The following is a 20305-nucleotide window of genomic DNA, read 5'->3' as shown; positions in this document are numbered from 1 at the left end:
TCCTCTCTCTGCCTCTTCTTAGTGCTCTCAGTGTGGGAAAGGAAGCTCCTGTTCTAACAGGATTGTTGACTACTGTCCAGATTAGAGTTTGCTGTTCATATTTATCATCATTTATTAATCAGAAAAATGGTGACCATTAGGTTTTGAAGGAAATACGTACCTAGCAGCAAAATGATGCATGCTAATATGGCAATTAAGGCGCCCATACTGAGTCCAATAGGAAGGACATAAGCTTCAACATTACAAGACTGGACAACACCATCATTGCTGCAGCCACAGACCCGGATGGTCAGGGTGCTAGTGCTGCTCAGTGGAGGATTTCCACTATCACTGATTACAATTGGTAAAAGATAGACTTCTTGCTTCTGACGATTGAATCCATTATGTTTTGCCAAAATGCTGAGGGAATTATCTGGAAAAGTGAAAATTACAACAATTTGTATCATTTCAAAATGGCTCCCCAACATAATACTTGTTTTTCTAGTTCATAAATTCCTTGCAAAACTTCAGACAATCCCAACTCCACTAGACCCTTCTCTTCTCCCAGTTTTCCAGCTGTCATGAACCAAAATATTCACACCATAAAAAATTGAATGAAGGGAACCCCATAAAAAGCCAATGAAATTTAACAATTCCTTTATGAATGTAACAGATTTACTTTATAAAAATAATTTTGAAGGGTTCTTTCATAAGAGACACATCATCCCGTTTCCATAAATCCATACATTTCCAATGTATTCGGCAAAGTTGACGAGATAGAATTTCACTGTGTTTGAAAGATTTCAGAAGCTATGTATTAAAAGATAGACTGCTTGACAATAAGGCCTACAAAATGATGTAGTCTGATGACTACCACAGGCATCTAAAAAGTGTCATTTAAGAGCATGGCCATTTATATTAAGATAGAGCAAAAACCCATTTTCTGCCACTTAGAGGAAAAATGTCACTTTTATTGAAATTCTATAGACTTGCATATCATGGTTACACAAGTAAGAGAATGTGAGAAGTTATAAGATCAAGTGTTTCTTTTTCCATATGTCAGTTACATGGAAATATATATTGGTTATCTGGAACAATACTTAAAATACTTAAGCAATATTTAAGTATGTAGCTTCAGTTTGAAATAAAACAGAACATAAGAAATAATTGATCCCACTTTACTGCTATGGTTCTCAAAATTTCACCCCCAAAATAAAATTTTGGTTGTCATTCATCCCCATATACTGAACTTTATTTATAATGCTAGTCTATTTTCTTATTTTGAATAATGAAAGACATATATCTACTCAACACAGGAACACTGATTATCTCATAGTAACATTTCAGTCTAAAGCAAACAGATAAAAGTTTTCATCACTATGGGTAGGACAAAATCATTATTTCAGTTGGGACTGTTCAATTATTAACAAATACTGTGCTAACTATTATTACATATTAAAGCAGTGATTCCAAACCACTGGCCATCAATGTCCAATTGGTTTCCAAAATTCTTAAATAGGTAGACAGATATTCCATTTAAATGACTTTAAATCTTACTGTATAATACCATATTAGGATTTCCAAAACTAATAGTCATTTTCCAAAACAAACATGTAAGTATATATGTTTTTGCTTTAAGCTATAAACACCTTACTTCCAAGTAGTCAACAGTAAAATACCCTGAGCTAGTAATTTTTTCTAAATTTCTTCTGGTTGTGCCTCATTATATAGTAATTTGCAGCGCAAAGAGGTTCCTAATAGAGTTAATAAGAGCTATACTAAGTGAGTCAGTAATCTTTATTTTCATGAACTAGAAGTAAACCCTAGAAGCTAAAAGCAGGGGAACATTATCTCAAAGCAGATTCAGAATATATGTTTGTGCTATATTTTTAGAAAGTGTGTGACAAGTTTGAGCACAGTTAATTAGTGCAGGGAATATTTGTGGATGATTTCATATATGATAGTTCAAAACAGAAGATGGGACTTGTTCTTCAAGATAGAATTAATAAAATTACAATGAGGCTTTTGTCTTTTAGTTGACATTATTTATGTGAGAAAGTATCTTTGCATATTCGCTCTTTGAAGTAGTCTAATAATTTAAGAATTTCAGCGGGAACGTTGCTTGTTGCTGAACAATGCCATCTCCTTTATTACTTAGAAAAGCATTGATAAGCCTAATACTAAACACTTCCTCATATTTTTGTACTTATCCTGGAATTTGAATATGGTTTCCAAACCTTTGTACACCAAGGAAATTATTGACTGGGTAAAGGAAGTTTATGAGTCATTGTGGTTAAATTTTACCCTTCAGTTCCAGGCAACATCAGTTTCCATTTGCTTGCTCATAATTTTTTTTTTTTTGCTATTTTTTTAAAATTAATGTTTCTAAGTATTATTGATTTACTTGAGTTTTAAGTAGGACTAATGCAATTATTATTACTGTATATATTAAGAATAGAAAAAACTGTTTCAAATGTTTCAAATAATATATTTGAAATAACTTTTTAAATCTTACATGTCTCAAATACTTTGTACAAAGTTGTGGTTTGCTCTTTAAAACTTATGTTGGTTTTTCAGTTCATTGAAGTTTTGATACACTCTCTTTATCAATTATTAGTGTTTCCAATCCTAATTTAAAAAATATTAATTATGTAATTTGCTTTCCTTAATGCTACTTTTCCGATTCAGGTCATTAAGTGGAATCGATTTTTTTCCATACTGATAAATTGATTTTCTCAAGGTTTATGCTAGTGTAACTTATACCATAACCGGTGATTCTCAGTGTTTAGTTTCTCACAAATCACAATTTCTGCATCCTCAGTCTTACATGGGATCACTGTTCTTTTTCAACAGTCTATTTTTCTAACCCTGCATCAATAACATGATCACTTTAAAATATCCTGATATTTGTCAGGCCATTTGCTTCTACCATGTTCTTCTTTAAGCTTTTCAGAGCAATTCTAGCTCATTTGCTGTATTTCTGACAAATATCAAATCAATTTATCAAGTTCCATGAGAACTCCTAAGTACTTTGGTAAAAATAATATTAAAATATAAGCTAATTTTGAGAACACTGATAACTTTGTGTTCATAAGTCTTCTGTATCAAGATCATGATTCATTTGTGTTCCTTAATATATGCCAATAAAGCTTTCATTTTAGCTACAAAAATTTTTTACTTATTTTGCTATAGCAATTGTTAGTATTGTATGCATTTTGTTGCTATAGTAAACTTTCCAAAATTTGTTACCTTCTAAAACTATATTTTCAATGAATTATTGCTAGTGTTTGAAATGTAATTCTGTGGACATTGCTTCTAATTCCAGTAATCTTCTAAGGCTTCTATTTTTTACTTATAAAAATATATCACATCAGAGAATTCTACTTCAGTATGATAGCATGAAGAGTTCACAAATATGTTGCCATTGAAACTGCAGAAAATTAATAAATTGAATACATTTAAAGTCCTTGGAAATTGTTCTGGAGGAAAGTAGCAGTTGAAGACAAAAATTATTTAAAAAAAAAATACATCACTGTAAATATACAAAAAAGACAAAGAGAACTTCTTGAAAACAAGAAAATTGATTAATCGCATCCAACTGAATCCTAATATAATTAGAATTAAATCTGAATTTTGAAAAAAAACTATGAAGGCCATAGGAAGTGAGATAACATGTTCAAAGTGAAAAAAAGAACCCTTCATACAAAATTATATCCAGCAAAGGTATTTCTTAAAAAATGTGTGTGCATAAAAGAGAGAAATTCCCAGATAACAACAACTGAATTTGTTGTCATCATTTACCAAAGGACGTTTTCTTCAAACTGAAAGCAAATTAATTCCATATGGTAATTCATATGCACATTGAAAACTAAGAGCATCAGTAAAGAATTATGTAGCTATGAAAGACAGTATAAATGCATAGTTTTTCTCTTTTATCTAACTGTTTTAAAAAGCAATTATGTAAAAAATATGTATTTAATGTATTGTTGAGCATATCACATCTAGAAGCTCAAATGTAATAGTTGAATACTCCAATAATAACCAGTCAAAAATCAGCAAGGAGGTAGAATAATTGAACAATAATAAAAAACAGCTATAAATAACACATACCTGTGGAAGATTCCCATTTAACAGCAGAATAAATATTCTTCTCAAGTGCATATGGAACATTTTTAAAGTGGGTCCATGTGAAATGTAAAATAAATTTAAAATGATGAAAATTATACAGAACATATTCTCCATCACTGCAAAATATGTTCTCCACTAAATGAACTTAGACATAAAAAAGTAGAAAGAAATAGGGCCACTCACAAATATGTGTCAATAAGATAATGCAGTTCTCAATAAGCAGTGGGTCAAAGAAGAAAATAAAATGGGTATTAGAAAATAACAAGAGACAAATATAAATATACAACAAATGAAAATGAATGGAATTCAGGTAAAGTATTTTTCATAGAAGGAAATGTATAGGTCAAATGTCTATATTAAGAAAGTAGAAAGAGCTTAAAGTATTAACACATTTTCTACTATAGACATTGGAAAAAGAAGAGCAAAGTACACCTAATACAATTAGAAGAAAGGAAATTATAGGGCTTAAAGAAAGTTAATGAAATAAAGAACGGAAAAATCTCTTCATGTTTTGGGTATTTCTATAGAGTCACATATTCTCTACAATTAAAGATTTGTATCCATTTCTTTCTAAGCATCATTGCTTTGATTGCATTTTATATTTATCCTACTATACTAATCCAATCCTCTAAAACAACTGAATACAAGTTATAGTAGACCTCATACCTTGTTTCTAGCTCTTTTTAAGAGAGGGTTTTTTGATTTTCAGCATCTAGTAAGATGATTGGCAGTTTTTATTGAAAGGCATTTTGATATTGATTGATTATGTGTTTGCTTCCATTCATGCTTTTCCTCTTGAGATGCTCTCACCTTTTGTTTTATTTATTTTCCAATAATACAAATGGAAAGGACAGTTATACATGGGACAGCATCAAAGCTGTTCATCACCTTAAACTTGGCTTCAATTTTATTATTGCATTGTTGAAAAACTTTCTTTCACTCCTTTATTTTTTCACGTATGTCTATTTTATATGAATTTTTTAATCTCTGCAACTTTACCTATTTCCTCTTTTATGGCTGATGTCCTTGCTGATTGCATTTGAGGCATTTGTTTTATTTTTTAAGCATAGGAAATAATGATTTGTTGGGGGAAATACAGAAACATATCCTAAAACTAGGAAACATACATGAAGTAGTCACACCACGTGAAACACACCCACTACATTATTTTTTTTTCAAAAAATCAAATTTCTTGAAGTTAAGTACACAACAATGGAGTTTTTCTGAGGAGAGAAACATATTTTTGACTATCTTTTTAAGAAATAAGTGAAACAACAGCAATTGACATTGTCTAGGATGGATTAATATTCAACTGGATAGACTTGTTTCACCAAGTGCAATTGAGTTGCACTGAAATGTAAATATTTCTTAACCTTAATTACCTTACTCTCTGATACTTTCAGCAGATAAAATATTTAAATTCTGATAATCCCTATTATTTCTTCCAGTTTTCTCATCCTTTTGGAATGTTTTACTTATGAGCACTACACTAAGAAGGAAGAACTACTTCTCATTTTTAGAACATTGCTTTCTTTACACTGCATTCCCACTTACTTTTTTTTTTTTCATAACTGACTATCGTTGGACAGGTCCTGATGAGGAGTTAAAATGGATTTCTAGCATCAGGCATGCCTCAAATGACAAAATTAAGAAAGTATCAGTAGAGTTTAGTTATTTGCTTCTTGGCTAAGAAAGACAAAGTATAGAGAAAATAAGTAGTAAAGAAAGGACAAGATAAAAAATTTTAAAGTACATACACTTGTTTTTGACAGCATAGTACAGTTTTGTAATGATATATAAATTTCTTTTAGATTCTGACAACAGATGACAAATATAATATTGGTTCCATCTTAGTTTTTATAGTTTCGTTTTTCAAAATAATTTGTTAGAATTTTATGGGAAGTTATGAGATTCATTATCAAAGACAGCCATTATAAAATTAATCTCTTAAATGTTTATGCGATGTTGATTTGAAGTTTTAAAAACAATTAGGTAATATTATAGTATCATGTACTATCTCACACACAAATATTTAATAAGCTATGGAGACTAGCCTTAGTTACAGGAGGATTCCCAACATTCAACATTGGAATATACTTAAAACATTGCTTAGAGGGAAATTATTAATAAATTTCCCTGACACCAGAACCAGATTTTCAATAACTGTAGTTCCATGTTTTTATTTATTTATTTTTGTTGGACTGGAGTTTAAACTCAGGACTTTGTTCTTGCAAAGCAGTCACTCTAACTCTTGAGCCACACCTCCGGTCTGTTTATTTTGGAGATGGGGACTTGAAAACTATTTCCCTGGGCTGACCTTGAACAGTGATTCTTCCAAGTAGCTAGGATTACAGGTATGAGTCACCAGTACTTACCTGCAGTCCTACTTTTTTTAACTCACTTTTATAAGGGAGGGTTTTGACTTCAAGGAATTTAAAACCTAACTGATTCATTATAATTGAGGAACATTCAAAGATAGGAAATAAAAAGAGAATTTCTTGGTTTATCTATTTATCCACAATTCATTATATGGAAGGAGATACATCTAATCTTATAAGAATTTCTGTTATTGAATAAAAATAAAATCAAATAAACACATTATTCAGAAAATAGTGTATCAATAGTAATGGAATGTCATTTAGTATCTCTCTAGATAAATTGATACATATTTATAGATATAGACATATATAGTAGAATTTCTATATTTCTATTATAGGACCAAGGTATTCCTTTTGTAGGAGTAAGGCATCCTATCCATACACATTTCACATACCCTTAGAGAAAACTAATCTACTTATATCTACGTCTCTCTCTCTCTTTCTCTCTTTCTCTCTCTCTCTCTCTGTCTCTCTCTCTCTCTCTCTCTATATATATATATATATATATATATGTTGATGTATTTGTATATATATATTATATATATATATATATGCAGAGAAAATGGATCTTTAAAATTTTCTGTATTTCAGCTACAGATTAGAGACTTATGTTTCTTTCATATCACCTGACTATTCTAACCCCTGCTTACTCTCCAGCTTCATGCACTCCTACTTTTCTTCTTCATATATTCCAGCCACTCTGACCTCTTCTGAGTCAAACATCTTCCCTTCCCTGGGCTTTCATATTTGTTTTCTTCTCCCTGATAATTTCTTTGTCTTTTTTTCTTTCTATATTTTTTTGCAGTTCTGGAGTTTGAACTCCAAGCCTCATACTTCCTAAGTAGGTGCTCTACCACTTGAGCCATGATCTCAGTCTGCCTGATAATTTCTCTACCACATCTTAGGGCATAATCCAAATTGTGAACCTGTTTGTACTTTTTGTGTCTGTAATAACATGTTACTTCTTTGTGAATAATTTTCCTCAACAGTTGTCCCAAAGCTCTGTAGAGAAAGTAGTTTTTTTTATCTTACAAAAATGTTTATATTTTCATCAAATGCTTATATTTTCATCAAAGCATTATTACAAAGAAATGATACAGTAATACAAATATGACAGACACTGGAGATACAGAAATAAACTAGGAAACTTGCAAGTAACAAATAACTAGTTTCAGATGCGTAATGAGTATTCAGCAAATATTTGATGAATAAATAAATGGCTCAGTAATCATAAGACAGTTTGTGCAGCTCATATTCATTTCTCTTCATGTGACTAGATAAAGGAAGTTATATGTGGATCAAAATAAATAAAAAAAAAGAGTTTAATTTCAGGCTACTGGAAAGCAGATGTAGCCTAGGTTTCCATATGGAAATTTAAGAGCAATATTGACGGTTTCCAAGACTTTCTCTGGGCATGCTTCATGTCATAAAATGTGAGAATAAACTGAGGATGCTTAGAAGCAGATAGAGGAGGGTCAGCAAGGAACAAACTTTCTTCTGAAATATGAGCAACACAATTATGTAAAAAGGCATGCACCAGAATTCTCTTTATTGGCTGAAATTGGATAACTTAGTCCTGTATTCAGAGAGGAGCACACAGACTGGATGAGTATCTTCTCTATTTGTGCAGGGGAAATTTCTGACTATAGATATTCAGTATTTAATCATTTGAAACTACCCTCAAAGGATATTCTTTCACACAATAATATCTGTATAAAAACTTTCCCTTAGAAAGTCAGAAAATAGTTGTTGTGACTCACTGAAGTTTGTCTTCCCAATTTCCTAAATTGGAGTTAAATCTAACAGTGTGGATGTATTTGGAGGAAATAATTAATGTTAAATGAAGTTATAAGGATGAAAGCCCTGATGCTATAGGATTAGTGTCCTTATGAGAAGAGAGAGTAAGGAGCTGGAACTCTTTCTTTTTCTCTGTGGTGCACAAAGTGATCATGTGAGCACCCAGCAAGGTTATGGCTACCTACCAGTAAGTGAAGAGGTCAATACAATCTAGGAGGCAAATCTACTTTGATGGCACCTAAATTTTAAACTTCTAGCCTGTGGTGAATACATTTCTGTTGTCTAGGTCACCCAGTCTGTTGTATCTTGTTAAAGCACATTGAGAAGATTAAGACAATGTTTTAATCACTGATTCCATGAAAAAAATTCAGTCTGTTTGAAGAGACAGGTGTACCTATTTGGATAACTGTTTGATTTTACTTGTGTAGTTCATCCCGGAATCTTAACTTCCTCCCTCTCTTTCCTGCTTCTTTCCTCCAACTTATTTTCTTTACATTTTTATTCAGAAAATATATCTATTGTCATTCCTGATATTAATTAAATATCTTAGACTTTTCATACCTTGTCTATATTTTAGATAAAATGAAGCAGGGAAACTTAAATTCATTTTTTATTTTATTATAGTTCATGTCTTTCTGCCATGATGTAGAAATTATACTTTGGTCTGGGTCCTATTTATTTATAATCATAATGTTATGATTCTTGATGTTTCTTTACAGACAAGCCAGATAAAAAAAGAGTGACAGTAATGGCAAATATTTATAGCAAAATAAATATATGAAGAAATTATCAGTAGACATTGTGCTTTTTTGGGGGAAATCTCTCCAAATTTAATTTAATTCAAATATCCTTGATCAAGTAAAATAGAAATAAAATCATAAGAAGGTAAAAACACAGGAAACAATGACACTGTGTTTAATACATATGGACAAAATGTTTAATTAAGTTCTATTTCTGTTCTATTTTCAGGACATTGTTCTTACAGTTAAATAGGCTTTTATCAGTATTTTATGGCTAGGTATATCACATGATTGAAAAATATGATATTTGGCAACTAGTCAACACTCAAAAGAGAACACTGAAAACCGAAACTGTTTCCTATAAAGTGAGGAATGAGAATAGGTGTGCACTCTCCCTGCTTTAATTCAATATAGTGAATTTTTAGCCAGAGCAATAACACAAGAGAATGAAACAAAAAAAGATACAAATAGGAAAGGAAGAAGTCAATTTATCCCTATTTGCAGATGATATGAACCTGAAATTCAAAGAATGTAAAATTCCACTAATAAATGCTTACATCTGATAAACATGTTTGGCGAGGTAGGAGAAAACAAAATTGGTCTATAAAAATCAGAAGATTTTCAAAATAACAACAGTAAATAGGCTGAGAAAGGAACCAAGAAATCAGTCCCACTCAAAATAGGATAAAAAGAAAATAGCTAGGAATTAGCCTAACTAAGGAGGTGAAAACTCTCTACAATGAAACTATTAAAACTTGAGAAAAGGAATTGGTAAGGAAGCTAGAGAATAGAATGACTTTCCATGTTCATGGATCTGCAGAATTTATAAGGGGGAAGAATGCCGAATGTAGTGGAAATGTTATGAACTCAGGAATGAAAATGGAAAAATGAGACATGTTGAAACTGTTCCAGCAATGGGAGGAAAGAGGAATAAAGAAGAATGATGGAGGAATTAATTCAACTATGATACACTGTAAGAACTTTTGTAAATGTCACAATGTACTACCACCACAATAATGTAATAAAAAATCAAAATCAAAATAAATTAAAAAACAAGTCTTACAAACTATGAGAAATGTAAAAACACTATTTTTAAATTAAATTTTAAAAATAGTATTGTAAATATGGCTATGCAGCCAAAAGTTAAAAAAAAGATTCAGTGCAATTCCATTCAAAATCCCAATGCCATTTTTCACAGAAATAGAAAATACAATCCTAAAATTCATATGGAAGCACTGAAGACCCTAAAGAGCCAAAGCAATACTGTGCAAGGAAAGCAATTGCTGGAAGTATCACAATACCTAACTTGAAATTATTCTACAAAGGTATAGTAACAAAAATAGCACAGCACTTCAAAAAAGTCACATAGACCAATGGAACAGAAGACCCAGAAATAAGCCAACACAGCTACTGCCATCTGAGTTTTGACAAAGGAGCAAAAACACACGTTGGAGAAAAGACAGTCTCTTCAACAAAAGGTGATGGGGACACTTGAAATCCACATGTAGAAGACTGAAACAAAACCCCCATCTCTCATCAAGAATAATCAGTTCAAAATGGATTAAAAATATTAATGTAAGACTGATAGCTTGGAAAGACCAATAGCTTGGAAACTGTTACAAGAAAGCATTTGGCAATATAGGCATAGGAACAGCTTTCTGAACAAAGCTCCAATTGCTCAAGAAATAGGAGGAAGAATTGACAAATAGTACTGAATAAAATTAATACACTTTTGAACTTTAAAGGAGTAAATTAACAGAATGAAGAGGCAACCCACAGAAGGGGAGAAACCATTTGCAAACTATTCATTGGACAAGAGATTAACATCCAGAATATGTAAAAAGCTCCCTGAAAATAAACATCAAAAGAGCAACTAATACATAATAAACAGCCAAATTAAACGAACAGGCAGTTTTCAAAAAAAGGAAGCACAAAGAGCTAATAAATGCATGAAGAAATGTTTGCATCCTTAGTCATAACGAAAATACAATCAAAACAATGAGATTTCATTTCACCCTAGTCAGAACAATTATCATGAAGAAAAGGAATAGTAACAAATGCTGGTAAGGTTGCAGGGAAAAGGGGACCATTAAACACTGTTGGTGAGAACGTAAATTAATGCAAACATTATGGAACTCAATAGGGAGACTCTTTAAAAAAATAAAAAATAGAACAAAGGTGTATTCCTGTTATGCCACTTTTAGGCATATATCTGAAAGAATGTATAAGTCAACATACAGTAGAGATACCTGTACACCCATTTCTATTGTAGCACTGATTCACAATAGCCAAGCTATGGAATCACACTATGTGCCTATCAACTGATGAATGAATAAAGAAAATGTGGTACATATACACAACAGAGTATTATCAACCATAAAGAATAAAATTACATAACTTGCAGGAAAATGAATGGTTCTATAGATAATCACTTTGAATAAGATAAGCCAAGCTCAAAAAAGGAAAATATCACAGTCTCACTCATATGCAGCACTAGACCTAAAATAATAATAACAATAATAACAATATGACATGGTTATTAAAGGCAGACATTGGTCAGGCAATCGTGGGTGGGAGGGAGAGAGATTTGTGGTGTGAATATGATCTAAGTACATTTGTTATATCTATCTATCTATCTATCTATCTATCTATCTACATGTATGTATCTATGAAAATAGTGTAATGAAACCCCCTAAAATCTTTAAAAATATGGAATAGGAGAGGGTTAAGAAAGTGTAGCAGAGGATATAAATTTCATCAAAATACATTATATATACTATGTGATATGGAAATAGCACAATGAAACCCCTTTGTGCAAATAATTTAAGCTAATAAAAATACAAATAAAATGATCATATGGAGATGGTGTGTAGTGGAATTAAGTCTATGAGTGAAAGTGGTTGCTATCTTCATTCTTTTATTTTTTATGCTGTTCATGTGTATGTTAAGGTAGGTGGTAGAATATTAATGTAGTGGTCTGAATGATTACCCTCCAAAAGTCATGTTCACATCATAATTCATAGAATTTATGAATGTAACCTTTCTGGGAAAAGAATCTTTGTCTATAAGTAAGCTAAAAACTTTAAGACCAACCACATCTTAAAACGCAATAATGCGTCTTTGTAAGACGGATGCAGACAGACGTTTAACTCAGGTAATGAGAGGAAATGTGAACTCTGACAGAGATTGACATGATGTGGCTGTAAACTAAGGAATGTCTACATCCAACAGAACATGGAAGAGGCAATGAATGAATCCTCTCCTAGAGTCTCTGGAGGGAGTTATAACCTTTCTAAGACCTTGATTTCAGATTTCTGACATTCAGAACTCTGAGAGAATATATTTTTACTGTTTTATGCCTCCAAGTTTGTGACAATTTGTTATAGCAACCTCAGAAAAAGAATAAGATCTGTGAATCTGATTAAATATATTTATGATTTTCAGAGGCAGGAAAAGGTATTCTTATTCTCAATTTACATAGGAGAGCAGGGTTTTGAAAGATAAAGTGACTTGTGCTAGGTTTCTCAGCTGGAAGCTAAACATTATAAATAAGTCCAATGCAGCTCATACAATATTTACTCTGTCATCTTAACAACAACTACCTCAAAAAGCAAGAGAATATGAGCCATAGCATTTTAAAGCTCAAGGGTAATAACAGAAAGAATAGGTATAGGGAGTGAGTTTTCATTTTTCCATAGCATGTCACCCTTTTCTGAGACAAGGCAAACCTAAATGGTCAAGGTCACTGATCTATAAGAGCATAGTATTTTTAGAGGGGCTTAAAAAATATCCTTCCAGACACTGGTGGTTCACACTCCCAGATATTTGGGAGACTCAGATTGGGAGCATCGTGGTTTGAGGCCAGCCTAGGCCAATAGTTCGTGAGAGCCCATCTCCAAAATAACCACAGCAAAATGGGCAATAGGCTGCAGGTGTGGCTCAAGCCATAGAGTGCAAACAAGTCCACCATTACTCCTGGCCCAGAGGTTTACTCCTATAATTCTACCTGCTGGAGAGGCAGAGAGCAAGAGGATCAAAGTTCAAGCCCTGCTCAGGCAAATAGCTTGTGAGACCCTATTTTAAATGACCACAACACAAAAAAGGGCTGAAGGAGTGGCTCACATGGTAGAGTGCCTGTCTAGAAAGTGCTAGCCTTGAGTTCAAGCCCCAGTACCATAAAAAAAAATTCAATATTAGATACCATACCTTGAGACTGAGCATAACATAAAATAATATTGCAGAGAGTATAACATAAAAAACACAGCATAAAATAATGTAACACAGAAATTCATTATGAAGATGTGATTATTTTTGTTGCCAGAGAGGAATACATTTAGTGCAGAATCCAAATTTCATATTCAATTCCATCACAGCATTCTGAGTGCTATGAGTGTGATGGATTTTCCTCTGGACTTAATTTGCATGCTTGTTCTTACTCAAAATGTTCCATGTACCATTTACAAATTTCTTTAATTCTCAAAGGAAAGGTAGATATATCCCACTCCAGACTCTTGGAAATGAAGGATGGAGATTAATATTACCTTCATTTTATCAAAGAAATACCTGTGATAACTCACTCAACTCAACAAAGCATCAACTCTACCAAGAATAAATTTCCATTTTGTTTAAATGGAAATTTTAAAGCTCTGTAAGTGCAACGTTTTTAAAAACTATTTGGATTTATGCAGAAGTGTAAAAAATGCATTTTTAAACACATAAGTTACTAAGGGAGAAAGAAAGCAAGTATCAAGTCTTTTGGTGGAATTTATTGTGAAAGTTTTAGAGTATATCCTGGGTGTTAAATAATCAAACATCAGAAAGCCACCATTATCATTGAGTTCATTATCTATTGATTGAATAGAGCTTCTCAGTATTAGGAAACAGGGAGTCAAATATTAATTCATTTTGTAGGAAGCATCAGCTTATTTGTGCTTATCAGCATATTTTATATAAAGGATAGTAGCTATATAGGATGTTTCATTGTGATATTTCCATGTATATGTGTATTATAACCTGAATTGGTTCATCCCCTTTAATTTTTGCCTTTTTACTATAGTGCCCTTCTTTTGGTGATTTCAACAGGTTTAAAAATTCTATATTACATTTTGTATAGGAAGTACATTAAACATGTTCACCTTCTTAACTTTCTTCTTTTACCTTCGCCTCCATCATAATTTCTTTCACGTCCACATTGACACATACAGCTAATTCTGCCTGCAGATATTCAGGACGTATTATATACATGGTATAAATGACCGGAGAAAGTCCTTTGCCATCTTATCCAACATGGTGCAATACAGGATAATATGCAGTTTTTCTGCTTTACCATTAGTAAGTTCTTTGGATGAAGAGATTGTTGTCTTTATTATATGTGTACTGGAGCTTGTTATATATGTCATTATTTAGAAATCTCTATAACAAAGTTTCAATTAACATTTATTGAATTAACAAATGATGCCCATGTAGTGAAGATATGATTACTTATCTCAAGGATATTCTGATCCAGAAAATGAGAGAAAAATGGACTACAATTAGGCAAAATATCAGTCAGTTGATTTCCCAGTCCCTAATTGTCATCCTTGCTCTTCTGTCTCTGGTCCAGTATCTTGTGTTGCACTGTGCCATCTGTACCTTGATTTAAATTTCTATGTTCAGGTACAAATGAGAGAAGACCTTAAGGAAGTAGAGGAAAATAAGGCAGATATGGTTTCTTATAGGGATAAAATAGAGAGAAAAGTATTCCCTTATATCCTTTCACCTCCCATGTTTCTGTTATACAGCATTCCCACCTCAGCCTTTTTCTCTAAATGCTTTATGAATTTTCAGAACCTAAGTTGCTATCTTTTTTTAAGTATCAGACTCTACTTCTTTCTAAAACTTCACCCATATGCCTCTTTCACTTATCTATTGAGCATGTTCACCTGAATATTCAATACCACAAATTCAATCTTTAAATGATAGAACTAATAATATTCAAAGTCTATTCTTTCCTATTTCCAAAACTCACTTTCTTAATTATAGTTAGTTCCATCTTTGTGATCATATGGTTTTGTACATTTGTCCCCTTGTATATAATAACATAACATCTTTATCAATATTGAAAAGTCTTATCATGCTTTGGTAGTTCACAGAAAATTTATTATACCCTTATGAAAGAGATACTAACCTAACTATTTTGGAGTGTCTAATTGAGAAATATATATTAGAGCTTTGATTTATAAAAGCAAATATAATGGTGTAGTAGTTGGTTGAATAAATGCATAATAGGAGTCAGTAAATATGAGTGAGTCAGTGTGTGACAAGAGACTCAAATGACAAGCAATTTCTTGAGAAGTCTAAAATAAATCTAACTCTACACATATGCGATGCAATGGGACAGCTGGTGGAGTGGCTCAAGCGGTAGCATGCCTGCCTAGCAAGGGTGACGCTTTGAGTTCAAACTCTAGTATGCCAACAAAATGCAATCACAGAAACATGTATCACTGATTTTGCATTCATTATTGTATTAATTTTTAAATCAATTGCATATAAATGTATACTTATGTCAAATATTATATCATATTCCCATAAATATATATAGTATTTGTCAATTTAAAAAATTTTTAAAATAAGTACTTAATCTATTCTAGCCTCTGATACATTTGGTTTATCTTGGAAATTTCAAGCCCATTTAATTGTCATTTGTGTCTGAGCAAATATTCACACAAAGAGAAGTCAAGTAAAAATTCATGCAATAATTTAAGTAGAAATTTCTGAGCATGTTAAAAATGCACAGTCTTAGATTTTACCCTGTATTTACTAAATAAGAATTTCTGGGTTTGGAACCTGGACATCAGCATTTCAAATGGATTTTATTTGCATAAAAATCTTGTAGGGTGCTTCAGAGCCACTGCACTCTATTTTTCTTCCCTTAGGTGTTAGCTGTGGTTAATGGTTTGGCCCAAGCTGTCAGAGGCTTCACTGGGGAAGCTATTATGCTCTGAGTTGTGTAATCCAGCAGGGGAAGCAGCTGATAGCAATTTTTCTGCATAATTCCTTCTTTCCTGGTTTAGTGATAAAATAGTTGCTAAAAAGGGGAGGGGGTAGGAAATGATGCAAGAAAATGTGGCATCCTACAGTGAGCTGACGTCCAGTGTTTGTCCTTGAATCATTTTAAAGTTCAATATGTTATATTAAAACAGCTTGGTGAAACATAAATCTCTGGGCAGAAGTCTCATGTACAGTGAAGGCAAGAGGATGGAAGGCAGTTAAGTAGATAAAATTATCATCCATGCACTGGTCACATTATCATTCCTCCCAGGTTGCTGAGAATGGCACGTGCTTTTGAATCTTAAAATCCACATTCTTTCTATTATGGGAAACTGTACTGTTTTGATCACACAAAAATGACTTTCTACTAAAGGTCAAACTGATTTGATTTTCTTTAAATTTATCCACATATTAACAGGTTAAAATACAGATGAGAGAGCAGAAATATTATGACTGGAAAAAATATATACCTGTGTAGGTCACCCTATGACAGAAACAGAAATCACATCAAACTCATTCAAACTTTTTTATTGAAAATTTAATCTGATAAAATTCCCTATTGTTATACACTGTAGAGAAATCTGAATACATTTTGAAGTCATGCATGATTTCATTTTAATACTTTCTTTTAAAATAAAGGGGGATTTTTTTGGATAAGTCTTTTTAAGTATTCTCAAAATGACATTAGATTTTCCATACTTGCTATTCCTACTTGATAATGGTTGTGTGGCACTTCCTGTCACTGAGCAGTTATAGAATGATCCCTATCAAATTCTTCACATTTTTCAAATTATAAAGTGTGTGCTTAACAAATACAGATATGTTTAGGGATTTTACCCACTTTCAATAATCTGATTCCTGAATAGCTTAATATGAGGCATCATTTGTTTAGAATCCTTTTGAATAAAATATTCAGAATTTTGATTTTATCCCAATTACATTACTTACATCATTGCATTTTAAAATAATTTCATTACTTACTTCATTGAATTTTAAAATAATCCATCAAAAGTCAGCAGGTACTATCATTGTGCCCAAATTGCTAATTAAGGACCTAAAGAACAGAAGTTCTTTTGAGAAGCAAATATATTTTTCCATCTAAAGTATGTTTTTTAGGGTTTTCCCTATGCAAAGTGTTTATACAACTTAAAATATTAGTGATTATTATTACTAGGTATTTTCAGCTCTACTATCTAGTAACATAAATATCAGATTAACATGACACTGTGTGCACAGTAGTGACATGGATACACATATTTGTCAAACTTTTGGCAAACTGTGCACTTAAAACTCATGTCTATTATAGGTCAATTATATCTCAATAATGATGACTTTAATAATCTTTCAATTTAGCCAAGTTTGGTGGGCCAAAGCTCAAAATCCTAGCTCTCAAGGCAAAAGATTGCAAGTTCCAGGCAAACCTGGGCCACACAGCAAGGGCTGGTCTCACAATCAAATAAAAATGCCTAACATAATGAAACAATAACAACAAAAAACTTCCAAATCCAAGGCATCTGCCTTTAAGCTTGGTTTTGAGTAAGACTTAGGAGATAGCTTAGAAAAGTGGGGTATCTAGCTGTGTTCTCTCTGTATTTCCTCTTGTAGTTTGGTGTCTCTTGTATCTGATTTGATCTCTCCATAATCTGTCCCAAGGAAAACACAGAGCAAGGCAAAGGACATTATCTTGTATGGTTAATAGAGCTATGATCTGCTTCTGATGCCCTGTGAGAGGGAGATAGAAACTGCTGGATCTTTTGCTGATTGGGGTTTTTCATGTGTTCCTCACAGACTATCCTACTGTCAATCTTCAACTTTAAGTTATTGATATAAATGGTGCCTTTTCCCTAAAACGTCTCAAGCTTAGCTGTTATACTTCCAATTGGGTTCTTCTGCCTTCATTAGAATTGGGTTTCTTTGAAGATAACTCCATATTTGGATGGCACTGAATTTTTAAAATGACATCACATATCAGTGGATGAATTGAAACAATCTTCAGTCTTGAATAATTTAAAATGTGGTTTGGTTATCAGTGTATTTGGATTTGAATTTTAGCCCCTATACAAGCTACATTCCCATCTCAAGCAGAAAAAAAAAAAAAAAAAGAAAAGGAAAGAAAAAAAAAATTAGGACTAAGCCTAAGCAAGGAGGTAAACAAATCTCTGCAAACAATACTCTAAAATATTAAAGACAGAAACTAAAGATGTTAGAAGATGGAAAGGCCTCCTATGTTCATGGATCAGCCATATCGATACTGTGAAAATGGCCACATTACCAAAAGCAACATATGTATTCAATATATGCAATGCCCATCAAACTTCCAAATACATCATTCACAGAAATAGAAAACAATCCAAAAATTTATGTGCAATCACAAAAGACCCGACTAACCAAAATAAACCTGAGCAAAAGCAACAATACTGGAGATATCACAATACCTGACTTCAAGTTATGCTACAGAGCCATGGTACCAAAGACAGCATGGTACTGGCACAAAAACAGACATGTAGACCAGAGGTATAGAATAGAGGACCTGGAAATAAATCCATGTAAAAATTCAGCCATCTGAATCTTGACAAGGACTTACATTGGATAAAAGCTAACCTCTTTAACAAATGGAGCTAAGAATTTGGATATCTGCTGACAGTAGGTCCATATTTCTTTTTTATTGTTTTTATTTTTTTATAATCATATTATTGTTGTACTGGGGGTACATTGTGGCTTTGTAAAAGTGCTTATAGTATATCCTAGTTAAATTCACCCCCTCCATCATTCCCTTTTATCTCCCCTCCCTCCAATCTCAAAATAGTTTTAACAGTTGTCATTTTTCCATTTTCATACAAGAGTACATAGTTTTACCCTGTACAACAATCAATTTAAAATGGATCAAAGACTTTAATATCATGTCTAAATATTTTAAAATATCTAATATTTTGAGGAAAACAAATGTATAACATTTCAAGATGTAAGCATGGGCAGTGACTTCTGAATAGGTCACTGGAAATAAGAGCATAACTGAAAAATGCAAGTGCACCAATATTAGAAGCTTCCTCACAGCACAGGCAGCAATCAACAGTGAGGAGAAACACTAAAGAATGGAAGAAACTTTTTGCCAGTTATTCATCTAAAAGAAAATTATATAGAGATTATGCAACAAAAGACAAATAATCCAATGAAAGAACAGACAAATAAGCAGGATGTATAGTTTCAAATGAACAAGTACAAATGCCCAATAAAAACATGAAAATATGTTCAACATCTTTAGCCATCAAGGAAATTCAAATAAAAACTATAATAGGATTTCATCTTACACTAGCCAGAAGACCGTCATCAAGAAAATAAATGTTGGTGAGGATATGAGGGAAAAGGAAGCCCTGCACATCGTTGGGAATGTAAATCAATCTAACCATTAAAGATGCCAGTATAGAGATTCATCAAAAAACTAAAAACAGAACTGCCATATGATCCTGCCATTCCATAATTCCTGGGCATATACTGAAGGAATCAAAATCAAAGTCAGTATACAGTAGGGATACCAGCGTACCTATGTTTATTGTGACACTATTCACAATAACCAAGTTATTTGTATAGAACCAGTCTAGGTGTCCAACATCCTTGAATGGAGTTAATGCACACACACACACACACACACACACACACACACACAAGCCAGATGTGGAAAGACAAATATCACATAGTATCTCCCATATGCAATGTCTAGGTTAAAAAATTACATGAAAGTAGAAGGGGAACTATTTGGGAAGAGGAAGAGGACCAGAGCAGGGGAGGTGGTGGGGTACGAGACGGTAATGAAGTGAATGAATATTATCCAAATACATTGTATACATATATAAATATGCCATAAGTAAAGCCATTATTTAGTGCTATTAATATATACTAATAACAAAAATTAAAAAGATATCATTAGTTCTTTTTTCCTGAAGCTCCAAGGCACATGTTAATACCTTCTACTGAATCCTTTTGAGCTCTCCTACTTCCAAATGCATTGAGAGACCTATACTCTCATGCCCTCCCTTGGAAACAGATAAAACCTTCCACTAAAACAGTCCTTACGGCAAAATAGTTTCTGCTGGGTATTGAGGGGGCAGAGGGAGGGGGCGGAGGGAGGGGGCAGAGTGGGTGGTAAGGGAGGGGATGGGGGCAGGGGGGTGAAATGACCCAAGCCTTGTATGCACATATGAATAATAAAAGAAAAAAAAAGAGTAAAAACAAAACAACAAAAAAACAGTCCTTATT

General features: G+C 32.6%; 1 protein-coding gene across 4 annotated transcripts in view; it reads right to left on the bottom strand.

The window, feature by feature from the left end:
• The window catches only part of Cdh8 (cadherin 8), a 346818-nt gene that overhangs the window by 7622 nt on the left and 318891 nt on the right, over nt 1-20305 (bottom strand). For all 4 annotated transcript variants that reach the window (XR_012441939.1, XM_074055914.1, XM_074055912.1 and 1 more), the window contains one exon: nt 161-412. Coding sequence is in view for 3 of the 4 variants with exons in the window: in XM_074055914.1 (XP_073912015.1) it covers nt 161-412 (252 nt within the window). In the remaining variant the exon portion in view is untranslated. The remainder of the gene's footprint in view (nt 1-160; nt 413-20305) is intronic.

Source organism: Castor canadensis, chromosome 15 (genome assembly GCF_047511655.1).
Source record: "Castor canadensis chromosome 15, mCasCan1.hap1v2, whole genome shotgun sequence".
Lineage (NCBI taxonomy): Eukaryota > Metazoa > Chordata > Mammalia > Rodentia > Castoridae > Castor > Castor canadensis.
Note: the sequence above shows the minus strand (reverse complement) of the source record. Positions and strands in the feature narration are given on the sequence as shown.